Below are 20,642 nucleotides of genomic sequence, written 5' to 3' on the forward strand. Positions count from 1 at the left end.
ATCAATGATCTATCATGTTGTTATTTAAATATGCTATTTTTTTTTAAAAAAAACACACAATGATATGTCATACCTTTCCTATAAACATGCTTGTAAAACTCGATCTGGCCTAGAAATTATTACGATATGTTCTATTCCTCTTTATTTTAATCTGTTTGACTATCTTCCATAAAACCATGTTGACGATTTGCCTGGTATAAGAATCTATGGTGAATCAAACTTGAATTTGTTAGTTAGCTAAATTGGAAGACAAAGGATGTTGCTAATTTTTATGTCACCATGTTAATATTTACAAAAGGGTACTATCACAAATAATAATAAAAGAGAAGAGAAACAGAAGAAGAAAGAGAGGAAGATAGAGAGAGAGAGAGAGAAATTCAACTAAGAATCTTTGTCAAATATCTTTTTTGCGACTTCTTCCATACACAGACCCCAGGTTAGGCAATGGTCTTTCACACTAGTTTCCTCAAATAAAATATTTTTCCAAGTTTCAGTCAATATGAGCCCAAGTTCCTGCTCAAGCCCTTTTTGCAGATCGGCCGGTATACTGTAAATGTCATAGACGAGCTGATCAATGCAATATTGAAACAAGGATGCCACTTTAAGAAGCCGTGTCAGCTCCTCATACATACCCACGCTTCTTGTGTGTGATTCTGATTGTATTATTATATTTATCCAGTCATTCGCATCGTACGGTGCTCTAAACAAGTCAATTCGCCAGTTGGGTGTTCTCTGTTCACACAAAGACAGTAATGCTTGATCAACTAATGGTATATGCCATGTACATCCTCTGACTTGTTCCATAACATTGAGTGTATTCGATAGTTGAATAATCCCATATATCCATTGACGTGCTGTTGTTAGATGCCGCACAAACATAGCCATAATCTCAACGTCTATAGTCGAACGAGGTGGGGTAAACGGAATTTTGGCCATATGTTTTCCGAAAAATCGTGTACGTCCTTGCTGGTCGTAATAACAAGTATCTCGTATAAAAAACTGTAGTGTGCTAGAATTTAAGAGACCACAAAAGAAATCTGCTGACTGCCAAGGATATTCGGATTTTATGGTAAAATACATGCACTGGTTTGTTACGCAGCGTCGGTCAGTATCGATGAAGAATCGCTGTCGTGGTTGTGTGCGAGTAAAATACCCAAAGTTTATCGGGTGAACAATCTTTACTGGGGTTTCAATTCCACATTTACTGTAGTGGCAATATGCAATATTCCGGTCGGTTTTCGTAGTCTGAAGGGCATTGCGGGCGTCAAGCAAATAATGGTAGAGAGCAGATGAGTTTGCAGTGTTACCGTACAATTTATATTCTTCTTCAAGTTGCAGTGCCCCGTCTTTATCAACCAATATCATCGAGTAGAACGATAATCTGGTGTCATCGGGGTCAGAGCGACAAAGAGGTACATATGCCTCAGCAGGCGAATTCTCTTTTTTTGTCAGGCGCAAGGGATCCCGGTCTTGCCAAAATGTGGCTTCTTTACTAACTGTTTGGAATCCACTGGTCTTTCTTCGCCGACTTGCACTAGAGGATTTACCACTCCAGTAAAAGACTGGTCGAAGCCATTGATCGCAACACTCTTTTCCGAACACACCGAGTGCCCATCGAGTTCGTACAACTAGTGCATACACTGGATTAGTGTTTGGTCCGCGATTCCAAACAAGAGGGGCGCATGAAGAAGATGTATTCAAACACATCTCTCCATCGCATAGACGAGGTAAACTTTTTGTTAGATTCATAAGCTGGTCAGAAACAGAAGACGTAGGGGACAAAAAAGAGAATGAGGCATGCGGAATCTGGTGTATAAAGTCTACTGGTTCCGTAGATGTCAGCTTGTATTTGATAAGTGGATCTTGCACTTCCAGACGAGATCGATCAAATATGTTGTAAGATTTAATAATACTCTCCAGGTTGTGTTTTCTTGACATGTGTCTTAGGAATAGAGTCTGTTCTGGTACACGACCAGGGGCACGTTTACGCAAATTAAATATAAGAGAATCTGTTTGAACCTTTGGCCAGACCTTGTAAGGTTCAAACTGAAATATTTCCAGCATTTCAAAATGCTGCCAAATCCACGCTCTGTTTATCAGAACGATAGGTTTGTCAACATAATATTACTAATAAATATGCCTAGTATTCTATGCTCACCTAAGCTCTTCCGCAAACTCTAGAACCATCCACTGACTGGGTGTGATAAAGCAAATCTGCCCATTTGTTTCTTCGCACCGTTGAAGGCAAATCCACAAAAAGTACATGTACGCCTGGCTTCCTCTGCCAAGGACGCTGTCATCGTATAGTTCTGGATCCGGCACGGCAATAAAACCAGTCTTTCGAATCATATATGGTGGATTGGTTACAACATAATCAAACTTGAACAATGCCGCATCTCTAAGTTTTTCCAGCTGCTCCTTCTCCCAAAGTTGTGCTTCTGTCCCTGATTCGGTTACTGGCTTGCTCTCCACAGTTAATTTGAGTGTATCATTACAGAATATTCGTAGTCGATTTATCATGCGCGGCGTTAAACACTCCCCCAGCTCAACTAGCCTCTTATAAAACGGAAACAAATGAAGAATTATATTTAGTTTTCCTAGGTTACATGCAAAAGGGTCGATTTCGACCCCCCACAAGGCATCTGGGATTGTTTGAGACAGCATGGTTCTCAACATGGTTGGATCGTTCCACAATAGAGGTGTTGTAGTGCTTTGGCTCACAAGTCTGGTCAGGAACTCGCAAAGAAAGGTACCTATGCCCATACATGGATCGAGAACGCGCGGAACTCTTCCTGTCTTTAGTGTATCTCGTAAAGTCTGTTTGGACATGCATCGCATCCACATAAATTGCACCACGCTTTGAGGGGTATAAAATTGACCATGGTCCTTTTGGTGTTTCTGTGCTGATGTCTCAAGAAAGTGAAGTGTATAGAATTGTGAGAATATGGTGTCGATGAGTTGAAGAGAATGGAATTTTATGCCGGCTGCTTGCATTTGGCTCCTCAGAGAGGATAGAATAGTGGTGTGGTGCCGAGTGTACGAATGGTGCCATAGAAATATATCATCAGATTTTTTTAAAATATCGTCTTGTTCCGCAAAGAGACTCGAGTATTCTACAAAAGAGCTTCGGTTCACATTACCGATCAGATCTTGAAAGAGAAGCTCGATGAAAACTAGATAAACTGTCATGAAGCCAGTCATGAGACAGTATATATCTATGGTTTGTTGGTTGACGGTTTCTCGAAGAGCAGACATGTCTTTACAGACTCTTTCAGACTCCAGTGAGCGAAATAGATAGTCAAGAGCTAAATCTGGCATATATGACCATTCTAACAAATATAATTTAAAATCAAGTTGAGCATGATTGTCGAAGTACCTTCATTTGAGCAATTAAAATGATAGAAGATATTTAAATAGAATACTACTTGCCTGTATTGTTGATCCTCTTTGCTACCTCCTTTGACACATCAACTTTTACTATGGAGAGCATGTTTCCTAAAATGCAGACGACTTGTTTTGCTTCTGATTCGTTTATAGAGACGGCTTCGAATGATTCTGATATGCATGCTTGTTTGATTGAGGGATATATACGATTGTCGTGGACTAGATCTGAGGGGGTATTCCTATAATATGTTTCTGAATTCACAAGGGATATTGGAGACCGATACTCATTTTGGAATCCATTGGTCTGATTGATTATTTGATCCGTATTACTGGTTTTCTGGCCTTTGGGTTGGTATGCATTAGCATAAATTGACGAGCTTGCTGATTGGTCGCCTATAGTGTCCTGGCGTTTGCGTTTAATACCCGGCAAAAGATCTATACAGTCGTTATTTGACAAGGCTGCTGTGCAGTGTGGTCCGTGCATTAATGCATTATTTGTTTCATAGGGGGGTGTCAATGTATCCAGAAGTATGGGGGTATAATGAGATGTCGATGAATTGAGAGACATCAAGTGTTGGCTATAGTAATTGGCTGAACAATTGTGAGATAGATGAGAGTAATCCAAGGCTGGATTGCAATGGCAAGAATCATTTGTGATGTGGATGAAAGATTGATCTATGGATTTGAAACGCTGATCTTCTAGGTTGGAGGACGCTCGTTCGGTCATCTTCCCTTCATTGTCTCTTGGGATGAAAAATAAGACAGATACAAGCTATAGGACTCTTTTTCTCTGTTGTTGGCTCTGGTTAAGGTCGAGCAAGTATAATGTTAAAGACCTACAATATATGCACTGTGGCTTTTTAAGAGTTGAGCCCACCCCAAGCAAATTCAACCTCCACATAAGAGACCAGGGCTTGCTTGAGCAAGAATCATATGTGGTACAAATCGTATTGTCCTCGAGGATTCCAACCGATCTTCAGGGTAGATGCATCATGTGATAAAATCTAGTATCAATTCCCTGCATGTATTTTACTCATATCGCCCCGGTCATTAAGTATAACTTTTGTTTCTTTTTGTTTCTTTTAAATAAAAAGCAAAGAGACCTGAATGCCAAAGAGAAACTAGTTAGGTTTTATATATCGTATAATCTGGTGATTATTCTCGATTTAAAGAAGTTAGCTGACCAGACATGTTTTAGATTAATGAATTTCTGTCATGGCAACAGTAAACGAAAGAAATCATACTCAGCTCGAATTCATTTTTTTTGTATTTTATGTATCAAAAATGATATCATTAGTTTCATTGGACCCTCACACTAGTACAAAATGATTATGAAGTCTAGGTTGCCAGATATTGGGGAAGCTCATGAGAATCTGAGTCAAACAGGTTTAACTTATATCGACAAATGCCCAATTAATCTATTTAAACAACTGATGATTTTCAGTTTTCAATTGAACAAAACTCGGCGCCATACTGCGCTTATGTCTTGGGATTTCACAGCCAAACAAACAGAAAAAAAAAGTGGCATTAATCATAGCTAAGAAAAGAAGAAAAAGAAAGCCAATTCAAAAGAATTTATATATATGTAAATGCCAAGATTGTCTTGTATATAATTGATAATTAATTAGCTTACAAACTCTACTGTGTGATAAACAGAGTCACTCCAAAACATTTTCTTGGCTGGTCTGATAGAATTTTAAGGATCTAGATATAATGTATGTACGCTTTGAACTATAAATAAATACACAAAAGCTTTTGATTAAATCAAAGATGATATTGAGAGGTAATTGGCTTGCTACAATTGTTCGACTTGTATACTGTTTTACTTGATTCGATTGTATTCCTCGTACGAGATCAATTGAAACATAATATGAGTCAAGTAATTAGAGATGGTAGTTTTGATAGATAAATCGATCGATCGGTAAAAAAAAATTGAATATTAACTGTTTCTGAAGAGAGAATGTTCTTTTCCGTTATGTTAATAATCCTGTGGTTGAATACAAAGGTTGTGGTAGTAATGCTTCTTACAAATATGTATGATATACCTGGTTAATTAATTTTTATTTTGTTAATATAATCGTAATTGCTACATAACCCAAGTTCTGACTGTGACAACATATGTCCTTCATTAATTCATTTTCAATCATAGCATGGTCCCCGCTTATATTTCTGCCGATAACCCGACCTATCATAATCTCTGGATAATAATCTATATTTCAAAGCATAAAAACCAATTCCCTTTACATTACAACTTCCTTTTGAGATTCTCTTCTGCTTTTACTTTTAATAACATATTTTTACAGCTTAAGTCAAGCAAATAAAATGTAAAAATAAAATGGGTTACTTGTTCTCTTGTTTTTTTTTTTTGAAATATCACTAAAATATCTTGAATTTGTATTAATGTATTTTATCAGTCATTTTTTTATATTAATATAAACGCACACACGTATACATTCTAACCCAAACGAGAAATTTTAACGATTTCAATTGAAAAGGTAATTTTATATAATTTTTTATTTAATTTTTTATTTTATTTAATTTTTAATTTTTATTTTATTTTGGCGTCTCTTTCTTTTCCTTCCACCCCCTGCCTTTTTTATTCATATATTTTATGCACTTGTCCGCATAGAAGTTCAACTGGAAAGAATGGGAAAAACAAAGAAAAATACTCAAAGATCTGAAAGATCTCCTGAGGCACCCAGCAGAACAAACTCTGTAGTTGCCAATGACAAGAAGAAAGTACAACCACGAGAGAATGCTGAAAAGGAACCAGTTCTTTTGGCAGCCGAGAAATCTTCCACCAAATGGCGCAACATGGCCATCAGAACCTCAACAACCCTCTTGATGATCAGTGCCTTTTTCTTTACTCTGGCATCTGGTTACATTTGGTCAATTGCGGCAGTTATGATCATCACTGTTCTTGTCTACCGTGAAGTCATTCAGCTTGCATATGTACCAGCCAAGAGCAAAAACCTGAGATGGTTCAAGACGATGAGCTGGTATTGTTAATATTTTAAGATTTCTATTGTTAATAGATTAAGATAAATATATATATATATAATTTCAACAGGCTCATGTATGTATTTGTGTAAAATTTTAGGTACTTTTTAATTACAACCGAGTATTTCCTTTATGGCGAATCTATCATCTATTACTTCAAGGAAATCGTCATGGTTGACGCGTTCTTGTTACCATTTGCTACTCACCATCGATTCATCAGTTTTATGCTCTATGTTCTTGGTAAGCTCTAATATATACATAAAAAGATTCGGAATAGTGTGGATATTGAGATGATGTCATGTCATGCTATGTCAGGTTTCGTTTTTTTTGTCACCAACTTGAAGAAGGGAGAATACAAGGCACAGATGGCACAATTTGGATGGACTCATATGTCTCTGTTCTTGATTGTCGTCCAGAGTCATTTTATTGTGGATAACATCTTGGAAGGGTTGATTTGGTAAGTGGTACACAGGTCGGTTTATCCACAGCCTAATAACATGATCATTAGGTTTGTCATGCCTGCGTCTCTAGTGGTTATCAATGATATCTTTGCCTATGTGTGTGGATTCTTCTGGGGAAAGACTCCTCTTATCCAAATCAGTCCCAAAAAAACAGTCGAAGGCTTTGTGGGTGCTCTCTTGTGTACTCTTGTGCTTGGATTCTTTGTAAGAATTAGACATCATGTGAAAAGCAGAGGGTTTATGCTTATGAGAATTTTGTCTTTCTTTTTCTTTTTTTTTGTTCTAAAAAAATATGTATAGGTGACTACCCTCTTGATGAGATTTGACTACCTCACATGTCCAGTTCAGGTAAGATCCACACAACCCTTCCCCTTGTGTTTTTTTATTTATTTATTTATTTATTTAGGATCTTGCTGCTTCTGCATGGTCCAACGTTTCTTGTGAGCCAAAGAACCCAGTATTTACTGCTGCTCCTTGGCATCTTCCATCGATAGTTCGCTACTTGATCAAGATCACGGTTAGTAACCCAATCCAAGCATTTGACCTTGACTGACACATCTATAGACCTTCCAAGATGTAGATGAGGTATGGATTGCTCCGGTTCAGCTGCACACAATTATGATGGCCTGCTTTGCTTCTTTGATTGCTCCTGTTGGTGGATTCTTTGCCAGTGCTGTCAAACGTGCTTTCAAGATCAAGGATTTCGGAGACACTATTCCTGGCCATGGTGGTTTGACTGATCGTATGGACTGCCAGTTCTTGATGGGATTCTTTGCACACATGTATTATCACAGCTTTATCAAGGTAAATAAGATCAGTCAAGGGTTCTTCAATGTTTACATTATATACATATTTAGATGTACAATGTATCGGTCGGAACCATCTTGGCACTGGTGATCAATAACTTGTCTCAAAGAGAGCAAGTTGAACTCTTGGCTAGACTGAATATGTACCTTGAAAATCAAGACATCATGACACACAACATTGATGCATTCTTTCAAAAGGCTCAAAGTCTTTTGCAAGGATAAACCACCCCCCTTCAAACCATGCATTCTTTCCTTTTCTTTTGAAAGAAAAAGAAAAAAGAAATGGACTCGTACTTTATTTCCTTTTGATCTATAGCAAACATAGAATACCTAATTCATTATATACTTCAAATACACTCGTGTACTACAACAAAAGCTATTATCTTTTGTGCGTACTATGATTATTAATAATAATATTTCTCACAACACCAATCTTTGTATGCATTCATTCGCATCCTTCCTTACTTATCCACAATATGGTCATCTACAGAGTTCGTTTGCCCATCCCAATCTCGGACCACATCTTAAAATCACCCCAAAGAGACCACATAGGATAACGAAATGTAGCAGGCTTACTAATGGATGTGCAAGAATAAAATGACATGAGTTTTGTTTTGTTTTGTGACGGAAAATAATGCTCTTTGCTTACTTACTTTTTCTCAAATACAAAATGTCCAGTCCATGCCCAGGCGTATGCTAAATATCAGCATTGATTTGTGTGTGTGTTTTTTGATTTTGGCTTAATGACTACCCCAGTTACACAGAAGAAGGGAAGAAGAGGGGAAAAAACAAGAACTATAAACTTTTTATAATATATCCTCCTATAATACCTTGTAATATTCCAGCCAAGAAATAATTTTTGTTTCTTTTTAACAGTGCAATCATAAACATGATGATTGAGATTGTAGTTCCTATAGAATACAAATGATCTACTGGTTAGATTCATTGCTCTTCTTCTTTTTCTTTTGAGATTCTAAAGAAATATATATATAAAGAGAGCAATGTACCAATCAGATGAAGTCTGCGATTAATACGATTGCAATGCTCTCCCAGATAAAAAGGATAGAATGCTTCGAATGATTTGAATCCTCCAGCAGGCTCACTTCTTGATGAGTAATTTGGATTTGCTACTGCTCTTATCATGATGACAATAGTAATAGAAATAGTAATAAATAAAAAGAAAGAAAGAAAGAAAGAAAGAACGAAAGAAAGAAAAAAACATCCTATTTAGAATATCACCGAGTTACATATACATCCACCCACCAACACACACACACACATTACATTACACATTACACATATAGAAGAACATAAGATGATATTTTGTCTCTTTTTCTCTTTCTGGCTATTTTGTACATTTATTCTAAAGAAGAAGAAAAGAGGTGGTCAATTACAGTAATTGATCTCTTTACCCACAACTCAACCACAAGCTTAATAAAGTATTATAACAAGCCCTCTTCTCCGTCCCAAAAGAGGTTTTCTCATAATCTGTTTTTCCCTTTTTGGGAAAGATTTCCTCGATAATTCAGAATCTTCACGATTGTCTGAGGATTGTACGGCAGAGAGAGAAACAATCTGTTTGTGAGCCTCCTTTATTCGGCTGCTTTAACCTTTCGATGGTGGCGGTCGATTTACTTGCTTGGGTGACATTTCAATTTATATAAGAATCAAATTATTTACATGAAAGAAAAGAGAATGAAAAAAGAATAGAGCAGAAGATAAAATAAAATAAAAAAATAAGCGTAACAAACAAACAAGTGCTTTTTTTTTTTTTTTGTTATTTCACCTTTTGTACCTTGCAAAAAAATGAAGAATAAGATAAAATAAAATAAGTAAATAACTCTATTTACATAGTATGGCAATGCGATTGTCTGCGTTGCTTCCCATCAACTTCATCAGTATGGTGTGTCATTGCCCGAATATGATCTAATCGTCTTGCTGCATCATAATGGCCATTGTCTGCCGATTGCTTATACCATTCAATTGCCTCCTCTATTGATGGAACGTCTAACCCAATACCATGCTCCATATAAAAGCCAACTGTATAGCATGCCTTTGCCAGTGTCCACCTCTTTGAATCATTTTCCATAGCCAACGCAACAATAGTAGCCTTTCTAGCCCAGAGAAGTGCTTGTAAATCGGATTGATCCAGCAAACCTTGAGTCTCTGATCCAGTGAGATACCAAGTAGACAATCCCAGCGCGCCCTCTGCACTTCCTAACTGCGCTGCACGAGAATACCATAGTATAGATAGTCTATCATCCGGTTTAACCAGCTCGCCTGTCTCATAGCACTCGCCTAACTTGACTTGACTGGGCGCATATCCAAAAGTAGCAGCCTTTAATAGCAATTCAATTGCATATGCTGTGTCGGCCAACATGCTCGTCGATTCACCAAGTTCACCTGTGATTTGGATCATTGCTAATGTGTGTAGGGCATGGGGGACCTGGGCTGTGGCGTGTTTGGCAGCTCGCTGCAGCCAACAGACGGCCTCTCGCATGACAGGGGTTTGGTTGCAATAGCCTCGTAACATGATCATCCCAAGTTTGTACATACTTGCAGGATGGCACAGATGGGCAGCCTTGCGGTAGAATATAATGGCACGGGAAGTGTCCTTTCGCGTACCGAGACCCAGCTCATAGCACACTGCAGCACGATAGGTGGCTTCGGGATGGCATTGCTTGGAAGCCTGGATGTACAGTTGAAATGCTCTGTCGTGGTTCACCTTTAGCCCTAATCCGCCCATGCCCAGAAAGTTGGCAAGAATATATTGGGCTTCACTGTCGGCACACTTTCCCATACCCTGGCCCGTTGTTGCCAGCCGTTCGAGGATCCGGAGCGCTTCCTTGAGCATCACCTCGTTAACCGTCCGGTCCTTCTTCTTGATTTTTGGTTTCTTTGGGTCTCCGGGAGCGAAAGAAGAGGACCCAGACGAGAATGATTCGAGCGATTCGTTGGTACATTTGAGTTGAAAGCTATCTATAAATTCGTTGCACAGTTCGAGCTGAACACGCGGGTTGCCAGTGGCTCGAGCACGTTCGCATAGCTTGTAGACTTGCTCGACTGTCTGGGGAGTGGTCCGGTTGGAAGGAGACGTTACTTGTGAATGTGTATCTGAGCTAAAGCCTGCCAGTGATGTATTGAGGTCATTGATTCCTGATTGGCTTGATCCGGAAGAGTTTGACGTGAGTGAGCCTTGGGGTTCTATATCATGCGGTTCCTCCCATATCTCTGTATGTAAGTTTACTGGGCATGGAAGTGGGGAATTGATGACCTCTAGGTGATCTAGTTTCTCATTGAATGGCATTATACCGGCCGGGTGTTGCTTATCCAGTATTCCTTTTGTTATACAATGGGTTGCTAGTCCTGAGTTAAATGGATCTGGGAGACTCTCGTTCTCTGTCTGCAACATTGCGTGTAATTTTTTTGATTAAGATTTGCTGATCTTCAAGGTAGATGAAGATTTGGACATAAGCAACAATAGAAATTTTTAAAAAAAAAAAACAGAAGAAGAAGAGATAAGGTGGATAGATAGAGACAGAAAATTGAATAGGTAATAGACAGAAAAGAAAGAAGGTTAATACGTATTGTTTCGGAAGATCGTCCTTAACACACCCGAGGGGCGAAATAAGCAATAGTCTTCGTTTGTTTGTTATCTCCTCGGGTCGTGAAGCCAACTGTATTGTGCCGTTAGTTACCCGAATCGATATACTTTTATCACTGTAAAGGGTTTTGTAGGCACTTTATTTTATTTTTTTGTGTTTTGTGTTTTGTGTTTTGTGTTTTTGTTTGCTTTATTTTATGTTATGTTATATTTCCGGGACATATACGATCCCCCTCCCTTGAACGTACTGTTTGTTATTCGTCCTGCCAATCCTTTGAGATAATCTTCTTGGCCTCATTGATGTTGGTTTCATATTCCTCAATCAATTTTTGTGTTTTCTCAACCTTGGCTAACAAGGCACGGATACGGTTGTTGATTTCTCGAGGAGGTCTTCCGTAATATACATTAGACAACGAAATGATATTGTCTTCGTACTTTGCAATGTTTGTTTCGGCAATCTTCCTGAGCTGAGTGTTGTATTCAATATCCATAGACGCGGCGAACACACTATCGGCTGTCAATCGCTTGAACGCCGTGTAAAACACCGGCTTTCCAGGACGAATAGAGTAAGGGCGGCCTAAGTAAGTAATACGGTCATCATATAAATTAATAAATCATGGGCCAAGGACGTCATCTTATTCCTCCTACCATCGTGGTGAACGATTGTAATCATTTCTGCTCGCTCCATTTCTCTCAACGGATTTTCATCCCCGTTGAAGAGAGGGGTCCATTTTAGCTCATCATAATTAAGCTAAAAAAAATTCAGATTTTGTAATGTAATTTAAATGTAATGTAAGCATCAAGATAGTCAAGCTTCAGGATATTTTTTTACATACACTTGTTTGGTCTGATAAACCTTTTACAATGGCCCAGAACTGAGATGGAGTCCATTCTGCACGGCTGTCTGCAGATTGTGCTACGTCTCCAAGACCATACTTGAGAATCTCGATTATGTTTCTACTAACAATCTCGTTAAACGCAACTATATGTAATCATTTTTTAAAGAAATGAACAAGTAATTAGTACTAAATTTTTGACATTTATATCATGCTCTTCTTTACCTTCTGGTTCCATGTGGGCCTTAATCTTGGCTGTCAACAGCTCTAATTCAGTCAAGCGTCCTCCTAGTGCATCAACAATGCCAGACAGTTTCTCATCAACCTCATCGGTGCCTACAGTCCAATAAAGAAAAGAAATTACTAAGTCATATGCTTTGTAGTTTGTATAAAAAAATCAAACTAACCAAGCTGTTTGGTAACGAACATGAGTGCCATCTCTGTAGGTGCGTCTGCAAGAATGATCGTGGAGAAACTCTTTCCAGGCAAAGCTACAATCATAGAGATTTATACATACATAAATATTAAGTTTCGTGACAATCCAAAGAAACCCTCTTTCTCTCTTCTTTCTCTTTTGTATCACTTACCCCTGCTCAATAGTCTACTGGCTCCAGGATTTGCAGTGATAAATATTACATGAGCAATTTCGTTTTCAATTAGAATAGACGACCAGTTAGCCAATTCTTCCCAGAGACTGGCGTTCTTTGCGGTTTCGCGGTACATAAAGTTGTCGATGACAACAACAGGAATGTCCTCCTTGTTGTAGCTATTTTCCTTGTTGGAATGAAGGTTGGCCTTTTCTTCAAGAGTGTGAATCTTTTCCTTGGCATCAGAACTGTTTATAAATTCCAACAATCGATCAAAGATACTCTTGCTTCCCGAAGGATTCTCCTTTCGATCTTTTTCAGACTTTTGTTTCGGCGCAATCTCTCTCAATGAGATAGCCAAGGTCTCAAGGATATCTTGGATCTGTGAGTCAGGAGATGATGAGAGACCTGCCTTTTGGCCGGTGGTTGCTGTCACGAGTGTTTCTATCAGACCACTCATGGAGGACATCCATGTGAAGAGTGGGAAATAGCCAACTTCTTTAGCAAGCATCTTGGTGAGCTCAGACTTGTTGCGTGCATTTGATAACTCTTCGCAGTCGATCAGAATCTTGTTACTAAAAGGGTTTTTACAAAACAGAAAATAGGAAGAAAGGTTGTAATTTTAGCTGATATATCAATCAATGTATATGTGTGCCTGTGTGTCTGTGTGTCTGTATGGTTTCTTTCTTTCTTTTGGTCTACCTCCTTTACTCTTATCTATTAACCTACCGTCGACCTTCCATTGCGGTCATCACTAATGCTGATTTTCCACTACCCTTTGGACCCGAAACGATTCCAAACGTTTCTATAGGTTGATTTGAGTAAGATATCTTTCTGGTTCTTTTTTTTTTCTTTTTACTTACCAGGCTTCTCTTGCACCCAGGATTTGAGCCTCTCGATCTGTTCTGAATCTTCTGTCCAGACGGACTGGCGATTAGCAGGTTCACGCTCGGTTGGCATCAATCGTGCCCATGTCTCACTACGCAACCAACGATAGAAAGCATATTCATCCAAGTTGAATCTGTGTGTGACCTTTGAGGTGATGAAGAAGACTCTAATCGGATCAAAAATGGCGTATGTAACTGCGGCCACAAGAGCAGCGATGATGGGAATACTTATACGAGGATGACCAACAATCCAGTCCTTTACAACGTTGGTGTTCTGTTGATGTTGTGATTATTATTATTATTATATAAGGTTAATGATTGAGATAAATTTGAATTATTATTATGTATATGTATGTATGTATGCATATATATATATCTTTGCCGTACCAGTTGTTGTTCATACAACACGTTAAGGCGTGTACCTTCGACCACATGGCCGTGTAGACAGTTTCTTGCACTGGTAGCCGATCGTACTTTTGTAAAGTTTACGATTGCATATCGTACTGGGTCTTTTGATGTGATTGGGTTTGGATACATGGATATATCATGTATGCGTCCATAGGTTCGCATTTGCTTGTAAAGCTTTTCAATCTCCACCGGGCTTCCTTGAAATTCCACCCGCAAGCGCTGAGTTGGATAGCGTGCCACCAAGTCTTCCAAAAACGGTTGACCTTTGACATAGAAGGCCCGCATGGGCTGGAAGTTGAAGGCAGCCAAAGTGCTGTGATTCTCAATGTAGCTAAAGACTTTTGAAGTGATTTCTTTTCCGGCCTCCTTTTTTTCAGATGGAGTGCTTGTGAATGTGAATTTTACCAGAGCTCCTCCATCCTTTTTTCTATTCGAATGTTATTGCTGTTATTCTATTGTATTTTACATATATATTTGGTTTTAACCCCAAACTAGATTTGTAGTGTAGATTATGGTTGTGTAACGTACTTACCTAGGAATTACATCAGCAATCTTGAAGTTATGAGGCATGCCTTCAGTGGGTATAGATTTATGTGCTTTTGCTTCAAGAGAATGGCGAGTAGACCGGAATAGTAGTTGGCGAATATCAAGTTTATTCAACCGAAGGGGGAATACGTTGTCCAGGTAAAGCATGGCTGACTGAAGTTGAGCTACTTCTGTAGTCAGTCCCTGTACCTTGATTTAAAGTAAACATTAAATCACAGGTTATTAAAATAAAATAAAATAAAATAAAATAAAGCAACAATAATGTCAATCCGTGTATAAGTATATAAATTTTACTTTATTTATTTTTTATCTATTGACTCACCGGGAAAGAGCCGGGTTCCTTAATTTCCTCGAACAGGTTACGTGAAGTCCGGAATCCCCGGGTTGAATGAGGTTGCCTCAGCACAGAACGAGTACGAGAAATCAATATAGTTTGATGGCGGAATGAGCCAGCCAGGGTATTGCATTGCGCCCATTCGGAAGTGACAATGCGCGCTAACATTGGGGGATAAAGAAGAATGCTAGTTTATGCAAACTTTGGAATAAATGACCAAAAAAAGAAAAAAAGCAAAAAAAAAAACTAAATGTATAGAGATATAAAAAAAAAATTAATAATAAAAAGGTATGTGACGGTGCTCAAGAGATGAATATGAAAGTAAATCAGAAAATACTTCCCGTATTCAAGTCATAAAGGAGTTCTCTCTCTCTATACTGGAAATCAAAAAAAAAATCATGGCGCAGTCTTTAAATAATTTGTTTATTAATTTGACCAATAAAATATTCAAAATTACATCCCCATTCAATACAATGGAATTGTTTGCTTTATTTAATACAAATAACAAAGAAAAAATCTAGAGAAAATTATTTGGTTGGGTTCAAAGGGTGATTATTAGGTGTTATATTACTGGAATATGCACACGCACACACGCACACACGCACACACGCACACACGCACACATGAATAGGTTCTCTTACGAACAGGTATGCTATGCACACTTACATAACCCAAAATAATAATAATCAAAAAGGGGATGGGATAAGGTCGGTCTCAGTGTAAAAGGCCAAAAGACCTCAAGTATTAATTGGATTCTCTGATAGGATCAAATTCAATCATACTAAATGAAGCCCCGGGAAATAAGTGCAGACTCTTTGCCACTGATGGTTTCTTGGCTTTCACATTATAATTAATAGTATTATGATACATTTTATTGTCGCTGTACTTCATTAATATAAATATATTGTATCTCTTGCTAAACGTATTTAAAGATGTGATTGTTTACTAAATGGTACTATTAGGTAACAGAAAGATGACTGGTTGCTGTTCTTATCTCTTTATTTCTTCTTACAAGGACAAGTAAATGATATGCATTGATTTCACAGTTACCTTTTTCTCCATTCTTTATCCTTTCTTGGTTTTATAATGCAGTCACAGCACAAAAGAAGCCCATCAGAATGATGTTGATAAAAATAAAAGAAAAGAATTGATAGATACCTCAAAATGATTAAATAAAGTGACCAATTGACCACTTTTAATAATAACCACGAATTGGTATTAGCTAACTTGTGTATCAAAGTTAGTAAGACCACTGTAGTTTGTTATGTGAATATTCTCAGGTTCATTTCTGTCCTTTATGCCCACGATACCAAGTTGTCTAAAAACAAATAGACTAACTTGAGCCAAAATAAACGGGTCAACTAAGAAGGAAGATGTTCTAATAAAACTATGTCATCAGGTCTGTGAGGTCTTGGTTTTTTTTGTCTGGAAGGTAATGACGCAGCCAAGCGGGTGTTTAGAAAAGATATAAAGAGAGACATGCTGTATATACAGTAAAGTGGTGACGGCGTCATGACCTTGGAAGGAGAGGTGCCTTTTGGGAGTAGAATATTCGGTCTACTGAATACTGTTGATACCACAACAGAAAATTAGAATGGGATATATCGATCTTTTGGCCATTTTCTTTTATGTTTTTGGTTCACAAACCTTAAGAAGATTGAAGGGGAGGCATTTTTTTTTTACCCTTTGGGATGATTGAATTACTTGTCATACAGGTAGATATGTTTGATGGTAAAAAAGGATACTCTATAAGGACAAGGGCTTTGAAAAAAGTAACCTGCCCAAGGGTTATGGCTTGAACTCAATTGAACTCATTTGTTGCACCTTTGATATGCTTGTGGATAGGAAAAGAGCCTCTATTCACAATCTGGGTAATTTGAAGTTGGCCTTACGACAAGAACGGAAAAGGTTGGGTACAAAGTATGCAGGTCATTTAGTTAGAAGTGTGTCAAGAAGATCCCGGATAACTATAGATTCCAAGGGCGATCCAACGCAGTATTAGGCCTATAAGTTTTCTTCCACAAAATATGGTTTTTTTTTTCAGATAAAGTATATTTATTAGAGAATCAATAATTTGATGTAGAAACGGTAAATCAGCCATGTTGATATTACGAGATGTGCCTTTTGATTTAATTGAGGGACAAGCACGTATTTCAATTTAAAATAGGAGAGGGTTAATAACGTTACATAGACAAAGCATGGCCGACTGAGATTGAGCTGCTTCTGTGGGAGGTTCCCACGTACCTTGATTTAATGCAAGCTTAAATTACAGGTTATTAAGTAAATAATGATAATGACAAATGTATGGTCTATTTATTTATTAATTTATTTTCCTTTGTTTATTGATTTATATTTTAATTCACCGGGTAAGAACCGGGACTCATTTATTTAATACAAGTATCCAAAGAGAGAGAGATACTATAGCATGTAAGGTATATACATAAATGTGTCTGTGTGAATAAAAGATGTATTTTTTTCTGTTGGATTATCGTATTCATTTCTGAAAATATTCAAATCGCCTTGTATCTCATTACTGTACTTTACTGATCTTTATATCTGAATTCTACTTCTTTTTTATGCTTTGTTTTGCATGGCTATCATTCTTTTTCATTGATACAGTTTGTTTACTTTATGCTTTTTAGGAAAATTTAGTTATCGATATAGACTTTTGTGAGAGAACCTTATCCTTGTGTATTGTGAAGCAAGGTACCAGGGCTTAGGACATAGTTTTTTTTTTAACAAAAAAGATGAGCCTCAAGATACGTAAAAAAAGAAAAGAAAAGAAAATTGAGTATAATTTATTACTTGTACTTTTATTCTAGAAACTGGATTGCGATATAGTCTGTAGAGTAAAGAGACCCACGATTGCATTAACAAATACCAAGGGCAAGTTGTTTTTTTATTCTGTGTAAATGTGTATATGAATTAAGCCGTTACCAAAAGTGCTCTTATCTACAACTCCTCTCAGTCATGTATTCCTGTTAAGTTGTTGTGCACAAAGTTCGGTTCTTACTTTTTCTTTCCTTCCTTCTTTTAAGCCCCAATCTTTTTTTTAAGCCTTTTCTTTTTTTAAAAAATAATAATAATAATAATAATTTACTTTTGAAACAAGAAAAGGTACAAATCTTTCCCGGGACCCCCTTATTAATTTTATTTTACTTGCCACAAACAATATTAACTCTCTTCTTTCTTCGACTGACTTGGTCAAATATACCCCCCAAAACACACTATGTTTTTACAAAGCCGACTATACATCTTGCTCATCCTTCTGCTGAACTTTATAACGAAATGCCGTGCACCTCCGATAGAGCAAGACTATACTATACCATCTAGTGGAATAACCGTATTTTCAATTGTATTAACTATCGTGATTGGCTACCTGGCTCATACCTTAACCGTTCGACCTCAAAAGCCGTTTGGAAAGATGGACACCAATTGTTTTCGCCTTTTACTATTTATTTTTCCAATGTCGGGTGTATACATGGCTATCTTTGCAATCTACTCGAGGTACTGTGGTGATAGACTCCTTGGAATTGATCAATTTAAGATACCACTGAAAAAATATGAGCACCGAATCCGTAACAAAGACATCACCAATTTTCCTTCACCTCCACCATTACCTCCACCATCACCTCCCCTGCCTCCGTCTCTCCAATCGTTTGCTCGGATCTCATCGATTCCATCGCTCTCAAAAGAGACGTACGGATTAGAAGCAGACCAATATGTAGATAAGATTAAGAAGGTACCCAGTCCAGATGATTGGCTGTCAAACACCGAACGTCTGAGAGACTGGCTAGTGGATTATATGAGGACCAGCCAAAACATACAATTCAAAAAGTATGACAACGCACCCTATCTCGCAGCTCTTTTACACACCCTCGGGCCAGAAAAGGCCAGGAAAGTGAAGCATTGTATCATCAACAACAATCTGCTTCTCGGATTTGACTCTGCAAAGTATACCAGTTCCCCGGGCTGTGTCGAACAGATGACCAGTAATATATCCGTCAATGGTCCGGGAGTCAATTTGCGATACCAATCTTCTATAAATGTAGGTTTGGTTCGTTATATGTCAATCGATTTGATGAACCAACTTCAGACGGCTCACAACGTCAACAGTGTCCCATACACCGAAGCATTGGTTACGATTGTGCAGCTGGTCTACATCACCATCATATGTATCTATGCCAATGGAGACAGATGGGCCAAGGTTCCCATCTTTATTTATGTAGCAATGTCAATCCTTCAGACGGTTTCTCTTATCTTTCTGCACAAGCAAACCACGCCGTTTAGTATTCATTACGACTCCGATGTACCCTGGAGAGAGATTGTAGAAGACCATGATGTATATACACCAAAGGCAGTGAACCGAATGTACTTATCCGACAAAGACAACCGCCTGGTCAATACTTGGGGAGATAGCCGACGAGATTTGTTATACAAGGGTAGTTTCTTACATTTTATTCTGGAGAGATGTGAATTTAAGCATGGATCGGAAGACATAATGACTGAGCGCAGTTGCCACTTGATGGCGATATTTTCTCTGATCGGAGGAGCAGTTGTGCCTCTGTTGATCTGTATCTGGGCAGACTACAGCAGCCACAGCACAACTGAATCTCTTATTCTGGTGTGGATTGTGTGTTCTGGAATTGCTAATTTTGCAATGATATCTTTTTCGAATGATGAGACACCCATCAAAGTCCACAGATGGCTTGTTGCTTTTTACTTTCTTGTCAGCTTTGGGTGTCTCATTTCAGGAACAATTATTGGATACATACCAAAATAAATATATAATATAAAAAAGTACACTTACATTACATTAAATTACATTACATTATGTATATAATTATTTAATTATTTAATTATTTATTTATTTATTTATTTGTTAACGAATTAATAAATCAATCCATTTGTCTCTTCTGCTTCTGCTTCTGCTTCTACTTCTGCTTTAAATTTCGCTTCTTGATATTCTATTGCTAAATTCGCCATGTCCTTCTGTAATTTCGTTTTACTTTTTAGAATATGAATTTTCGTGATTGTCTCTTCATTATCTTTTTCTAAATCCTTCAAATCCAACTTGGCACGGATAACTTCCTGAAGATTAGTTTTGTTCTCCAAGTCTGAAAAGTAGTTTTTACAAACTTCGCCATATTTTGACAGCCCCAAATTTGTCGAGAGAAGTTTTTACGTTGGTGAAAGAACGAGAAGGACATGATACGCATAAGAAGGCCAATAAATAGTAAAATATTCGACAATATTGCGTCACAATCTAATGAAAACAGCTCTTTATGATCTGCATAACTGGCTATTGATATAGTCTATTTGGGACTAATTATTATTATTTTAACTCAGGACCTACATTTACTTTCTCTCTCTCTCTCTCTTGCTGTCTATCTACCTGTCTCTATTTTTTTTAAATAAATTTGTTCTACAAGACACTTCTTTGTCAATGACGAACTTATTATTAACTTTATAAAATTATTAAGTACAATTTCTTCAAAAGTCATTAGGTGTTCACCAAGTTGTGGTCAACCGCCCTAATTTTCTTTACTGTCTATAGTAGATTTTGAAATTGAAAAAGACAGTCGCCTGAAGTTAGTTTGCACAGAAGATTTGCATTTTACTAAAAATGCCTCTCCTTAGTAGACCTTTATCTTTCTATCTATTTACAAACATGAATAACAGCAGTAAAAATCGATCCATCAACTTCAAAAAAAAATTATAGAGTTTTGTAAAAATAATCTTTACTCTATTAGAAGTACATAAAAAAAAACAAAAAAAAAACAATATGC

General features: G+C 37.6%; 8 protein-coding genes across 8 annotated transcripts; 3 read left to right on the forward strand and 5 right to left on the reverse strand.

Annotated features, from left to right (window-relative positions):
• Positions 1-263: 263 nt before the first annotated feature.
• PHYBLDRAFT_182778 (hypothetical protein) lies at positions 264-4,170 on the reverse strand. Its single transcript, XM_018438672.1, has 3 exons — positions 3,455-4,170; positions 2,159-3,276; positions 264-2,089 (listed from the first exon to the last, which is right to left on the reverse strand). Exons 1-3 carry the CDS (start codon positions 4,109-4,111, stop codon positions 382-384), a joined length of 3,483 nt encoding a protein of 1,160 aa, XP_018287588.1. The 5' UTR covers positions 4,112-4,170; the 3' UTR covers positions 264-381.
• Positions 4,171-6,030: 1,860 nt separating this feature from the next.
• PHYBLDRAFT_116169 (hypothetical protein) lies at positions 6,031-7,873 on the forward strand (the record flags this gene model as incomplete). Its single annotated transcript, XM_018428506.1, has 8 exons — positions 6,031-6,383; positions 6,485-6,624; positions 6,700-6,841; positions 6,893-7,049; positions 7,146-7,193; positions 7,252-7,362; positions 7,431-7,649; positions 7,703-7,873. The coding sequence occupies 8 exons, from the start codon at positions 6,031-6,033 to the stop codon at positions 7,871-7,873; spliced, it is 1,341 nt and encodes a 446-aa protein (XP_018287589.1).
• A 262-nt stretch (positions 7,874-8,135) lies between these two features.
• Positions 8,136-8,794, reverse strand: PHYBLDRAFT_21373 (hypothetical protein; the record flags this gene model as incomplete). The annotated part of the gene is made up of 4 exons (XM_018439758.1): positions 8,136-8,226; positions 8,305-8,347; positions 8,482-8,562; positions 8,659-8,794. The coding sequence occupies 4 exons, from the start codon at positions 8,792-8,794 to the stop codon at positions 8,136-8,138; spliced, it is 351 nt and encodes a 116-aa protein (XP_018287590.1).
• Positions 8,795-9,563: 769 nt separating this feature from the next.
• On the reverse strand, positions 9,564-10,532 carry PHYBLDRAFT_99115 (hypothetical protein; the record flags this gene model as incomplete). Its single annotated transcript, XM_018444084.1, has 1 exon — positions 9,564-10,532. A coding segment is annotated over one exon (969 nt), but the record flags the coding sequence as incomplete, so codon positions are not given.
• A 977-nt stretch (positions 10,533-11,509) lies between these two features.
• PHYBLDRAFT_172190 (hypothetical protein) lies at positions 11,510-15,021 on the reverse strand (the record flags this gene model as incomplete). The annotated part of the gene is made up of 11 exons (XM_018436750.1): positions 11,510-11,832; positions 11,904-12,006; positions 12,092-12,237; positions 12,317-12,427; positions 12,499-12,582; positions 12,679-13,253; positions 13,408-13,483; positions 13,542-13,839; positions 13,953-14,400; positions 14,506-14,708; positions 14,842-15,021. 11 exons carry the CDS (start codon positions 15,019-15,021, stop codon positions 11,510-11,512), a joined length of 2,547 nt encoding a protein of 848 aa, XP_018287592.1.
• A 1,663-nt stretch (positions 15,022-16,684) lies between these two features.
• On the forward strand, positions 16,685-17,118 carry PHYBLDRAFT_66222 (hypothetical protein; the record flags this gene model as incomplete). The annotated part of the gene is made up of 3 exons (XM_018441607.1): positions 16,685-16,848; positions 16,937-17,001; positions 17,045-17,118. The coding sequence occupies 3 exons, from the start codon at positions 16,685-16,687 to the stop codon at positions 17,116-17,118; spliced, it is 303 nt and encodes a 100-aa protein (XP_018287593.1).
• Positions 17,119-18,082: 964 nt separating this feature from the next.
• PHYBLDRAFT_172191 (hypothetical protein) lies at positions 18,083-19,636 on the forward strand (the record flags this gene model as incomplete). Its single annotated transcript, XM_018436751.1, has 1 exon — positions 18,083-19,636. One exon carries the CDS (start codon positions 18,083-18,085, stop codon positions 19,634-19,636), a length of 1,554 nt encoding a protein of 517 aa, XP_018287594.1.
• A 107-nt stretch (positions 19,637-19,743) lies between these two features.
• PHYBLDRAFT_149344 (hypothetical protein) lies at positions 19,744-20,063 on the reverse strand (the record flags this gene model as incomplete). Its single annotated transcript, XM_018432257.1, has 2 exons — positions 19,744-19,970; positions 20,039-20,063. The coding sequence occupies 2 exons, from the start codon at positions 20,061-20,063 to the stop codon at positions 19,744-19,746; spliced, it is 252 nt and encodes an 83-aa protein (XP_018287595.1).
• Between the last annotated feature and the right edge of the window lie 579 nt (positions 20,064-20,642).

This window comes from Phycomyces blakesleeanus (assembly GCF_001638985.1).
Source record: "Phycomyces blakesleeanus NRRL 1555(-) unplaced genomic scaffold PHYBLscaffold_21, whole genome shotgun sequence".
NCBI lineage: Eukaryota > Fungi > Mucoromycota > Mucoromycetes > Mucorales > Phycomycetaceae > Phycomyces > Phycomyces blakesleeanus.